This window comes from Heterodontus francisci, chromosome 1 (assembly GCF_036365525.1).
Source record: "Heterodontus francisci isolate sHetFra1 chromosome 1, sHetFra1.hap1, whole genome shotgun sequence".
Classification (NCBI taxonomy): Eukaryota; Metazoa; Chordata; class Chondrichthyes; order Heterodontiformes; family Heterodontidae; genus Heterodontus; species Heterodontus francisci.
This window is the reverse complement of record NC_090371.1, coordinates 62,771,028-62,784,313: the sequence shown is the minus strand read 5'-3', so window position 1 is coordinate 62,784,313 and position 13,286 is coordinate 62,771,028. Positions and strand designations below refer to the sequence as shown.

At 43.3% G+C, this 13,286-nt stretch overlaps 1 protein-coding gene across 1 annotated transcript in view; it reads left to right on the top strand.

The window, feature by feature from the left end:
* The window catches only part of slc45a2 (solute carrier family 45 member 2), a 94,178-nt gene that overhangs the window by 56,958 nt on the left and 23,934 nt on the right, over positions 1 to 13,286 (top strand). Inside the window, exon 6 of the mRNA XM_068009820.1 lies at positions 2,531 to 2,736. Within this exon, the coding sequence (XP_067865921.1) occupies positions 2,531 to 2,736 (206 nt within the window). The remainder of the gene's footprint in view (positions 1 to 2,530; positions 2,737 to 13,286) is intronic.

Sequence of the window (13,286 nt, the reverse complement as noted above, 5' to 3'; positions counted from 1 at the left end):
AATGTAAATTTAGGACTGATGTCAGGAATTAAGAATGATCAACATATGGAATAAACTTCCTGGAAGAGCAGTGGAGGTAAAGATCTGGAATATTTTTACAAACGATTGCATGTATATTTTTTTTATTTGTTCAAGGGATGAGGGCATCGCTGGCTAGGCCAACATTTATTGCCCATCACTAATTGCCCTTGAAAAGGTAGTGGTGAGAATGTTGTCAAGGCCCATAGCCTTTGCAGTATCCAGTGCCTTTAGTCATTTCTTGATATCATGTGGAGTGAATCGAATTGGCTGAAGACTGGCATCTGTGATGCTGGGTACCTCAGGAGGAGGCCAAGATGGATCATCAACTCGGCACTTCTGGCTGAAGATTGTTGCAAATGCTTCAGCCTTATCTTTTGCACATGTGCTGGGCTCCCTCATCATTGACGATGGGGATGTTTGTGGTGCCACCTCCTCCGGTTAGTTGTTTAATTGTCCACCACCATTCATGACTAGATGTGACAGGACTGCACAGCTTAGATCTGATCCATTGGTTATAGGATCGCTTAGCTCTATCACATGCTGTTTACGCTGTTTGGCATGCAAGTAGTCCTGTATTGTAGCGTCACCAGGTTGACTCCTCTTTTTGAGGTATGCCTGGTGGTGCTTCTGGCATGCCCTCCTGCACTCTTCATTGAAACAGGGTTGGTCCCCTGGCTTGATGGTAATGGTAGAGTGGGAAATATGCTGGGCCATGAGGTTACAGATTGTGGTTGAGTACATTTCTGCTGTTGCTGATGCCCACAGCGCCTCATGGATGCCCAGTTTTGAGTTGCTAGGTCTGTTCAAAATCTATCCCATTTCGCACAGTAGTAGTCCCACACAACATGATGGAGTGTATCCTCAATGTGAAGACAGTAATTTGTCTCCGCAAGGACTGTGCGGTGGCCACTCCTACCAATATTGCCATGGATTGATGCATATGCGGGAGGCAGATTGGTGAGGACGAGGTCTAGTATGTTTTTCCCTCTTGTTGGTTCCCTCACCACCTGCCCCAAACCCAGACTAGCAGCTATGTCCTTTAGGACTCAGCAAGCTCGGTCAGTAATGGTGCTACCAAGCCACTCTTGGTGATGGACATTGAAGCCTCCCACCCAGAGTACATTCTGCACCCTTGCCACTCTCGGTACTTTCTCCAAGTGCTGTTCAACATGAAGGAGTACTAATTCATCAGCTGAGGAGTAGGGAGGGTGGTGAGGGGCGGGGGGTGCAGTGGTGGGGACGCGGTAGGTGGCAATCAGCAGGAGGTTTCCTTGCCCATGTTTGACCTGATGCCATGCGGCTTCATGGCATCCAGAGTCAGTGTTGAGGACTCACAGCGCAACCCCCTCCTGACTGTATACCACTGTGCTGCCACCTCTGCTGGGTGTGTCCTGCCATTGGACAGGACATCCATGCGGATGGTGATGGCGGTGGCTGGGACTTTGTCTGTATGGTATGATTCGGTGAGTAGGACTGTGTCAGGCTGTTGCTTGACTCGTCTGTGGGGCAGCTCTCCTGCCTCCCCAGTGGCACTGATCAGTAAAAGAGCTGCTGTCTTCTGATTGGCCAGAAGCTCTCAGAGGGCAGTACTTCTGTCTCTGGGGTCCTTAATCCTGGAGAAGGCCCTATGCTGCCCAGTTAAGTGCCTGATTGGCACATAATGTGGCAGGCCTTCCTGAAAAGTGGCGACACAGGACTCTTGCTGGCTCTTCAGCTGGCAGGTGAGACCCCTGTTGCCTCCATCAAATACCACCCAATGTTTCGGGCCGATGACCCTTCATAATTTTCTGCATGTATAAATTAATTTGGGTCAAATAGCCTTCCTGGTTTGTACCTATCTTGTGAAAGGAAGAAAGGAACTTCAAGGAGACAGTTATTGACATGCTGTGCTGGCTTTGAAATATTCCCTACGTGCCATTTATCACAATTCAATGTTTCTCGTGAAAAATTATGTCTTGCCATTGTGTTGTCACATTTTTAAGAGAAAGCTTTGCTACCTAAACTTAGTGGGAATAGGCAACTTTAGAAACTGAATTCACATCAACTTAAAGGTATCTGCTTGCATTTGATTTTTGTGGAATGTGTGCAGTTTAGGATGGACAGCTTGTGACACTTGAGAGTTATTGGATCCAACTGCAGTTGGTGGTATACTTGACTTGTAGCATCGTTTCTCAGCATGTATTATCTTTATAACAACTCTATGCTAGTTTACAAACAAAGTGCGTAAATGCAAAGCATGTCAATCGGTATTTGAAAGAGAAAATGGGTTCCTATTTCAGGTATGATACCTAATCAGATCTCAGATTTCTGATGAATTCTGATGATGGCTCATATCTAAAAAATGAACTCGTGTTTCTTTTTCCAATGCTGACTGAGATGGCTAGCTGTGTATTTCCAATGCTTTATGTTTTTATTTTGGTTTCTAGAATTTGTAGATTTACAATATTGGATCGTGCACTGTTCAGGAAATAACTTCAATAGTGTTTTGTTGCCACTTATTCTCTTTCAGATTTACAGAAGGTCCTTTTGCCCATAATAGGATTGAAAGGATTGTACTTTGTTGGGTATTTCCTGTTTGGCCTTGGAACGGGATTGATTGGCCTCTTTCCTAATGTTCTCTCCACGCTGGCCCTCTGTACAGCTTTTGGAGTGATGTCTAGTACTCTTTATACTGTGCCCTTTAACTTGATAGCTGAGTACCACAGGAAAGAAAAGGTAAGTCTATAAATCTCAAATGCCGGAGAACAAGTTGATGCTTTGTTAGATTAAAACCATGTCCTTTTCTTGGAACTAGATTTAAATCTAGATAGGACTCATGGGCATAAAATCTATTTTTTCTGACTGATAGGTCCTGGGAATTTTGTTCAGTTGGTCTTAATCTAGCTCCAAGAGTGCTCATATATCATATAAAATATCATAATTTGCTGCTAATTTATCTTGGCTTGCCATAACACTTGACTGAAGTGGAAATCAAAATTGCTTTGGGGCATATTATTCTTCTGCACCAAATTGGAGTAGAAGGTCCCTTGTTCAACACAGAAGTTCCCAAACTTTATTGCATGCCCCCTTCTAGGTATACCAGATGTCTGCATACCCATGCCAGCATACAGGTTTAATATTTAACCCCTTTAAAGCCCTATCATTGCACAAAATGTTCAAATTATAATATACTTATGCAACATAAACAATTGCTTAATAATACTACCAGCTGTTAATGTGACAGATTCAATTGTTTGTTCGAGAAGGACACATAATATTTGGAGTGATTCGTAAGTTGCTCAATAAATCGGACACTGAAAGATAATGGCATGTTTTTGTGCACCCCACAGTTGGGTGAACAAAACTTCTGTTAACCCTCTGCACCTGCTGCCTCCTCAAGCCCCAGACTATGCCTCCTCTTTAATTCCTTCCAGGCACAGTTTTTTGAATTGTTGCCAATGGTCTGAGTATGGGAATACTCTTTCATTGTGTGCTATCACTGTATGCCATGCTGTGGGGACAGTCAAAGATGAAAGTGGCAGCCATATACTGCGCTCCCTTAGAATCATCAAGTCTTATGACACAAATGAGACCATATCCAAGTCAAGGCTATTTATGGATAAAACAAGAAAAATAATGTGGGGACCCCACAGCATCCTTCTCTCTATCACAAAAACATCCATCAGCCACTGCTCTCTCACTCCTATTGCTTAGTGAATATTGTACCCAAGTTACCACTGTCCCTTTAATCCCAAGTGCTTCTATATTCCAAATAAGTTTGTTATGTAGCACTTTATCAAATGCCTTTTAAAAGTCCATGTATACAACATCCATTGCACTAAGTTCATCAATCCGCTCTGATGATTCATCAAAGAATTCAATCAGGTTAGTCAGGCACAATTTGCCTTTAACAAATCCATGTTGGCTGTCTCTTATTAACCCATTCAACTCCAAGCACTGATTTCAGTCCCGTTCCCACTTAATGCAGACTGAAATAAACTGTGAATCCTTGGTATTCTATCTGATACTGAGCTGAGTTTTAAACCCTATGTTGTAACCATCACCAACACCACCTATTTCCACCTCTAACATTGCAGCCCCTCTGCCATTGAAATCCTTATCCATTTTCTGTCACCTTTAAACTCTATTATTCAAATGCCCTCCCATCCTCCACAAACTCACACTTGTCCAAAACATAGCAACTTATATCCTGTTCTGTACTAAATCCCATTCGCCCCCCCCCCCCCCCCACCACACTGGCCTTGCCTCACAGCATATTAAATTTCAATTACTCAATCTAATCAAGTTCCTTCATGGCCTTGTGGTGGAGTATCTCTAAAACATCCTCAAAGCCTTATAATTACCTTCCATGACATCCTCCAGTCCTCTGATTTTTATTTTTTATATATATATATATAACTGCCTTCTTTTACCTCAACAGTGGTGAATCCTTTGGTGGAATTGGCTCTACTCTTCCCCCTAACCTTCTCTGCACATCCATCGATCTCTGCTCATATAAAAGTCTTCTCAAAACCCATATTTTTGGCCAGTTTTTCGTCATCCCCAGCTTATTTCTCACTCCATGGTTCATATCCTTTCCCTACCAACTTCCATTTGTGCAGTCCCTTGGGATGTTTTTCTTTATGTTAAAGTCACTATATGAATGTAAGCTTCTGTTTGAATTTGTTATTCAAGTTTTGTGTTCTATCTGCACACAAATCAATTGAACTTTTTTGATCAAGACAGTACCCTTTTAAATGTTGGTGCCATCATGCACACATTTATATAAAATATAAATGTACATTTCATTAATGGAGCGTTAATTGCTGTGTAGATTTTTTGATTCTATGATATCGAGAGTTAGATTTTTTAAAGTACGAAAACTGAATTTCTTACTTAAATCAGTGACGTTTTCAGCAGAGTCTCCCGTCCTACACCATATGGTATCATGCACTGTCCAGCCTCGCCAGCTCCACCTAGCTCCTTTGTGCTGACCAGCAGCAGCAGGATCCCAGAGGAACCAGGTTCCTCTCGGGATGTAGAGACTCCTCATGGAAGTGGACATTGTACTCCTGCTTCCTCAGAGGAGCCAGCCTGGACACATGGAGATCTCCTGGATCCCATGGTTGGCAGTTGAGGTCAGCATGATGGAGTAGTCTGTCTCTTCCAGACCCTTCAAGTCCATCTGCAGCTGGGAGTCAGGAAACCACGGACAAATGGTGAGTTGTTTTGCTTTTCCAGGCAAACAGCCAGGTAAGTGCAAGTGATGCTCCCCTCCTTCCAGGTAGTGCATTGCTCCGGGTGAGCCTTCTGGCTCCAAATAGTTCGGAAGGAGACAAGTCACACAGGGTTATATAGGTTATACGGCATAGAAACAGGTCATTTGGCCCAGCCAGTCTATACTGGCATTTACACTCCAAGCAAGCCTCCTACCATCTTTCTGCATCTAAATCTATCGTCAAATCGTCTAACCCTTCTCCCTCATATGTTTCTCTATCTTCCCCTTAAATGCATCTATACTATTCACTTCAACCACTTATTGTGGTAGCGAGTTCCATATTCTTTTTTTATTTGTTTTTATTTTTTATTTTATTTATTTATTTAGAGATACAACACTGAAACAGGCCCTTCAGCCCACCGAGTCTGTGCCGACCAACAACCACCCATTTATACTAATCCTACATTAATCCCATATTCCCTACCACATCCCCTCAATTCCCCTACCATCTACCTTCTCACCACTCTTTCAGTAAAGAAGTCTCTTCTGAATTCCCTACTGGTTTTCCTGGTGACTATCTTATATTGATGGCCTCTAGTTATGCTTTTCCCCACAGGAGGAAACATTTTCTCTGCATCCACTCAATCAAAACCTTTCTTAATTTCAAAGATCTCTATTAGGTCATCCCTTAGTCTTTTCTCCAGAGAAAAGGGACCCAGCCTGTTCATCCTTTCCTAATATGCATATTCATGCATTTTTGGTATCAACCTTGTAAATCTTCTCTGCACCCCCTGCTCGACATCCTTTTTACAATGATAACGACCAGAACTGCACGCAGTACCCTAAGTGTGGTCTAACCAAGGTTCAATATAGTTTTAGCATAACTTCCCTATTTTTCATATCTATCCCTCTAGAAATAAAGCCTAGTGCTTGGTTTGATTTTTTAAAATTGTCTTGCTAATCTGTGGTGCAGCTGTTAGTGATTGGTGTGTTTGTACTCCGAGATCCCTTTGTCCCTCTACCCCACCTGGACTCGCACCTTCCACGTAATAAGTGACCTCCTTATTCTTCCTACCAAAATGTACTTCCTCACATTTATGTGTGTTGAACTTCATTTGCCAATTATTTGCCCTTCTGCAAGTTTATTAATGTCTTCCTGTAACTTACTGCAGTCTTCCTCTGTATTGACTATCTCCCCCACTGCCGCCCCTCCACCCCGCCCCCCCCCCCCTCCCCACTCCCGGCCTCAATTTGGTATCATCCAAAAATTTAGAGATAGTGTTTCTTATTTCAAAGTCCAAACCGTTAGTGTAAATTGTGAACAGCAATGGTCCCAACACCGATCCTTGTGGAACACCATGTCCCACCTTCTGCCACTCTTTGCTCCCACTCTCTGCTTTCTGTCTTGAAGCCAGCTAACGATCCATTCTGCCATTCGCCCCCGCATTCTGATCTTAGTCATTAGTCTATTATGGGCCACTTTATCATAACCTTTTGAAAATCCAGAAAAATTACATCTACAGCATTCTCTCCTTCAGTCAGGATTCCATTATTTTACTGACCATCGATACTAAGCTGACGAGTCTATAATTCCCTGGGCATGTTCGGTTCCCCTTCTTAATTAATAAGAATTATGTTAGCTATCTGCCAGTCCTCTGACTCTACACCTTTTTCTAATGAATTATGAAATATTGTAGTAATGCCTCAGCAGGAGATTAAGTGAGTGAGCCTGAGAGAGAACAGTGCTGGAGACCCACAGGTAAAAGAGGTGGCGGGGAGTCAGTGGGAGATAGAGTGTTATGTCGTCTTGTTCCGATAAGTGAGAAATAATCACACTTTATACTTTGAAAGGCTGGAGTTCTTTGTTTATTCCATTCAGCTTCCATGCTGCCTGTTGAGGACTGTTTGTAGACTGGTGTAGTGTTACATGTCACATGACTCCAGTGCAGCAGTGCATGTGGCTGCCTGGAGCACACTTACCCATAACAATTAATTCCTAGCTCTTTACAAATAATATAATCATATGTAACACAAAGCGAGATGCTTTGCCTTTCACTACATCATTAGCACGCTCTCTTTGCCAATTCTGATGACACTCTGCTTCTCTCTCCACAAATGCTGCCAGACCTGCTGAGTATTTCCAGCACTTTCTGTTTTTATTCCAAACCTGGCCTTATTGTCACTCAGATCCACACTTCTCAAGGCTGACATGAAATCACCTGCTGAGCAGCACAGGTGATGTTGTGCGTGTTGCTCCTGTTATAGGAATTGTGTTTGCTGTTGCTAATGTTGTGTCACCTGCAGGTGATGTTGTTGAATTTGTTTTGCTGGATAGTGATGTTTCCAGTGTTGTTGATCTTTTCTGTTTTTCCAGCTCAGGTGTAGGTCGAATGTGGACTCTATTCCTTCTCATTTGCTTACTGGTTTCGGTCTCAATGATGTATGACCTTGGATCACAGCCTCATCAACAACTTTTGCTGGGTTCCAGGTTTTCATGATTGGATCCTGTACATGTACAGTTTGTCCTTTCAATGACTCATGTAAGGATTTAGCATACTTGTTGAAGTGTTGCTCTCCTCTTACCTGTGATTCAGTGAGTTGTTGTCTCACTTCCTCCTGCTCACTTGGAGGATGTATTTTGCTTGACAGAGTTGTCTTAAACTTTCTTCTGTTCAACACCTCTGCAGGTGATTTTATGTCAGTCTTGAGAGGTGTGGATTGGAGTGACAATAAGGCCAGGTTTGGGTCTTCCTTCGTCTCTTGGCATTTTGCAAGGGTTCCTTTGACCATCTGGGCATGGCTTTCTATAACCCCTTGTCCCCTTGGGTAGTTTGGTGATGAGGTGGTGGTGTTGGACCTATAACGTTCAGCGAATTGGGTGCCATTGTCACATATCAATCTTATCGTGAATCCTTTGCTCAGCGAACAGAGTTCGTGCTATTGAGAAGATTGTTGTGGCTCTCAAATCTTTCACTTTCCAGAAAAAAAAGGGAACTTTGAGTTGCAGTCTGCAACTATGAGATATCATTCTTGATTGCATGTGAACAAATCGGCTCCTACGCTATGCCATGGTCTGGGTGATTCTTGAGTAGCTATCATCTCCTCTTTCTTTGTGTTTCTGTAGTTCTGGCATACACTGCACGTAGACACCATATTTTTGATGTCTTTGCATATCTAACACACAGCTGATCTGGCTCTGAGCTTACACTTCTCCATTCCCATATGGCCTTCATATATCTTCTGGAGAAGTTCTTCCTGCATTGTTTTGGATATTATTATTCTGGATACAGCAAGCAGAATGCCACCTGCTAGTGAGTTGTCATCTCTGATAGACCAGTACTACCGTACTGCTGGCTGTGTATCTTATCAGGCCATCCCTGGATCATTGCTGAGAGAGCATCTGTAATTTGTGGTCTTTGCTGGTCTTGTCTCTAATTTGATTAAGTTACAGTGATGTTACATTCACCAGGTGATGAATCTTTATACCTAGATCGTCTTTGCTTTTGATCGGAGGGCGGTTGTCAATGGGTCTTCAATCCTCAGCATTGCCATCTTCACCTTATGGTTTACTGAGATTATCTGCAGCTCTTCGCAACTGCTCAACCCCAGGATAACTGGACAATCTGTTTCAGTGGTGTAGAACATACAGTTAACATCTTTTTCTTTGAGTGTCCCTCTGATTTGGGTTGTTCCTTGCTGTCAAATATCAGTTCCCCTATTTGCTGTTAGCCTGACATTGGTCGGTTTCAGGGCACCTTTCTTTGGATAACCATTTTCTTCCAAATTCTCAAGAAAGATCTTCTGGTATCGGCTGATTGGGATAATATTATTTCAGATTTATCATTGTGGGTGTATTTCTCACCCTCTTCCTGATCTGAATGGTTGTGTGAATTTATTTTCTCTGGGAACTGTCACTTCCAGACATTTCATGCAGTTGTATTGTTCCTATGTCTATCATGTACTCAAACTCATCTTCCAGGGTATGGATGATTTGGTTTCTTTTCCGACTCATTCGCCCTATTGTTCTGTTTCTGGTGATTCTTCGACTACCTTTTTCCTTTGTTTTGCATGTCTTTTTCCAGTGATTGGCCTTTCAGCAAGCTCTGCAGATTGATCCATATGCGAGAAATTTCCTTGTCTGTGAATTCATGTCATCTGCAGCTCCTGCACGTCTTTATCTCTATCTGGCGTGCATTCTTTTGTTGCTGTTTCACTGCATCAATCCTGCTGCCTTTCTCGTAGCTTAACTGAAGGATAGACAGTTAGGTCGTCGGTGTCTTCATCTGTCTGCTCCTGGCTTCATGTGCTCTGCCTGTGATATTGTGAGCTTGTCCTTTCCGATTAGAACATTTTGTACTTCACGGTGTGCAGAACCCCAAATTAGCTGATCTATCAACCTTTCATCTGTGTTCTTAAATTTATATTTTCTGGTTGCATTTTTCAGTCTTGTTACGAAATTGTCAATAGGCTCAACTACTACCTGTCTGAGGTCTTGAAATTCATATTGATAGATCCAATGATTTGATTTTGGCTGAAGATGTGTGCTGAATTTTTAAAAGATTTTGTCTGGGTTTCTGCTGTCCTCTTCACTCAATACCCAGCTATTAGTAAAATTTAATCCTTATCTCCTGCCCACAGAAGGATATAGCTGACCCTCTCCTCTAGCGCCTTTCAGAAAACTACTGAATGTCAATCTGCACTTTTGTTTAAACTCTCAAATTCCTCTACAACACCATCAGCTTACCAGTTCATTGTGGTTTGTAGTTGTGCATTCATTGCTGTGCTGGTGGTCATTTTGTTTCACACAATTCACTCAGTTTCTCTCTCTGGCACTAATTTGGGTAAATTCTTTTCAATTGAATTCATCATTACATTTGTTTAAAATGTTTTAGGTTTACTCACAGACGCGTGCTGCCACCATATTATGTCTCCTGGTTACCATAAGTTAGGAATAATCACACTTTAGACTTGGAAAGGCTGGAGTTCTTTGTTTATTCCATTCAGCTTCCATGCTGCCTGTTAAGGATTGTTTGTAGACTGGTGGAGCGTTACATGTCACATGTTTTTTTTTATTTGTTCATGGAATATGGACATCGCCAGCTAGGCCAGCATTTATTGCCCATCCCTAATTGCCCTTGAGAAGGTGGTGGTGAGCTGCCATCTTGAACTGCTGCAGTCCATGTGGGGTAGGTACACCCACAGTGCTGTTAGAAAGGGAGTTCCAGGATTTTGACCCAGCGACAATGAAGGAACAGCGATATAGTTCCAAGTCAGGATGGTGTGTGACTTGGAGGGGAACTTGCAGGTGATGGTGTTCCCATGCATTTGCTGCCTTTAAACATTCTAGTTGGTAGAGGTCGTGGGTTTGGAAGGTGCTGTCTAAGGAGCCTAGGTGTGTTGCTGCACTGTATCTTGTGGTGCGTCGGTGGTGGAGGGAGTGAATGTTTATGGATGGGGTGCCAATCAAGCAGGCTGCTTTCTCCTGGATGGTGTTGAACTTCTTGAGTGTTGTTAGAGCTGCACCCATCCAGGCAAGTGGAGAGTATTCCATCACACTCCTGACTTGCGCCTTATTGATGGTGGACAGGCTTTGGGGAGTCAGGAGGTGAGTTACTTGCCACAGGAATCCTAACCTCTGACCTGCTCTTGTAGCCACTGTATTTATATGGCTACTCCAGTTCAGTTTCTGGCCAATGGTAACCCCAGGATGTTGATAGTAGGGTATTCAGCAGTTGTAATGCCATTGAATGTCAATGTGAGATGGTTAGATACTCTCATGTTGGGAATGGTCATTGCCTGGCACTTGTGTGGCATGGATGTTACTTGCCACTTATCAGCCCAAGCCTGGATATTGTTCAAGTCTTGCTGCATTTCTACACGGACTGCTTCAGTGTCTGAGGAGTTGCGAATGGTGCTGAACATTGTGCAATCATCAACGAGCATCCCCACTTCTGACCTTATGATTGAAGGAAGGTCATTGATGAAGCAGCTGAAGATGGTTGGGCCTAGGACACTACCCTGAGGAACTCCTGCAGTTTTGTTCTGGAGCTGAGATGATCGACCTCCAACAACCACAACCACTTTCTTTTGTGCTAGGTATGACTCCAACCAGCGGAGAGTTTTCTGCCTGATTCCCATTAACTTCAGTTTTGCTGGGGCTCCTTGATGCCATACTCGGTCAAAATGCTGCCTTGATGTCAAGGGCAGTCACTCTCAACTCACGAGTTGAGCTCTTTTGTCCATGTTTGAACCAAGGCTGTAATGAGGTCCGGAGATGAGTGGCCCTGGCAGAACCCGAACTGAGCGTAACTGAGCAAGTTATTGCTAAGCAAATGCTGCTTGATAGCACTGTCGATGACATCTTCCATCACTTTACTGATGATTGAGAGTAGACTGATGGGGCGGTAATTGGCCAGGTTGGACTTGTCCTGCTTATTGTGTACAGGACATACCTGGGCAATTTTCGACATTGCCAGGTAGATGCCAGTGTTGTAGCTGTACAGGAACAGCAAGTTCTAGTGCACAGGTCTTCAGTACTATTGCCGGAATATTGTCAGGGCCCATAGCCTTTGCAGTATCTAGTGCCTTCAGTCGTTTCTTGATATAGGAACATAGAAAGGTAGGAACAGGAGTAGGCCATTCAGCCTCTCGAGCCTGTCCCACCATTCAATGAGATCATGGCTGATCCGCGACCTAACTCCATATACCTGCCTTTTTCCCATATCCCTTAATATCTTTGCTTAACAAAAATCTATCTATCTCAGATTTAAAATTAACAACTGTTCTAGCTTCAACTGCTATTTGTGGGAGAGAATTCCAAACCTCTACCACCCTTTGCGTGAAGAAGTGCTTCCTAACATCTGTCCTGAATGGTCTGGTCCTAATTTTTAGACTATGCCCCCTAGTTTTAGAATCTCCAACCAGTGGAAATAGTTTATCTTTATCTAGCCTGTCTTTTCCTGTTAATATCTTGAAGGCTTCGATCAGATCACCCCTTAACCTTCCAAATTCTAGCAAAAACAGGCCTAATTTGTGTAATCTCTCCTCGTAACCTAACCCCTGTAGTCCAGGTATCATTCTTGTAAACCGACGTTGCGCTCCCTCCAAGGCCAATAGATCCTTCCTAAGGTGTGGTGCCCAGAACTGCTCACAGTACTCCCAAGTGGGGTCTAACCAGGGTTTTGTACAGCTGCAGCATAACCTCTGTGACTTTATACTCCAATCCTCTAGATATAAAGGCTAGCATTCCATTAGTCTTTTTGATTATTTTCTGCACTTGCTCGTGGCATTTTAAAGATCTGTGCACCTGAACCCCCAAGTCTCTTTGGACATCCACTGTACTTAACCTCTTCCCATTTAGAAAGTACCCTGCTCTATCCTTTTTTGGTCCAAAATGGATAATCTCACACTTGGCTGCATTGAAATCCATCTGCCACAGTTTTGCCCACTCAACTAGTCTGTCAATATCTCTTTGCAATTTATGCTATCATCTAGACTGTCTACAATGCCGCCTAACTTTGTATCATCAGCAAATTTGGATATATGACTTATATCACGCGGAGTGAATCAAATTGCCTGAAGTCTGTGATGCTGGGGACTTCAGGAGGAGGCCGAAATGGATCATCAACTCAGCACTTCTGGCTGAAGATTGTTGCAAATACTTCAGCCTTATCTTTTGCACTGATGTGCTGGGCTCCCCTATCATTGAGGTTGGGGATATTTGTGGAGCCACCTCCTCCAGATAGTTGTTTAATTGTCCACCACCATTCACGTCTGGATGTGGCAGAACTGCAGAGCTGAGATCTGATCCGTTGGTTATGCTCTGTCTATCGCATGCTGCTTACACAGTTTGGCATGCAAGTAGTCCTGTGTTGTAGCTTCACCAGGCTGACACTTCATTTTGAGGTATCCCTAGTGCTGCTCCTGGCATGCCCTCCTGCCCTCTTCATTGAACCAGGGTTGGTCTCCTGGCTTGATGGTAATGTTAGAGTGGGGAACATGCTGGGCGATGAGGTTACAGATTGTGGTTGAGTACAATTCTGCTGCTGCTGATGGCCCACAGCGCCTC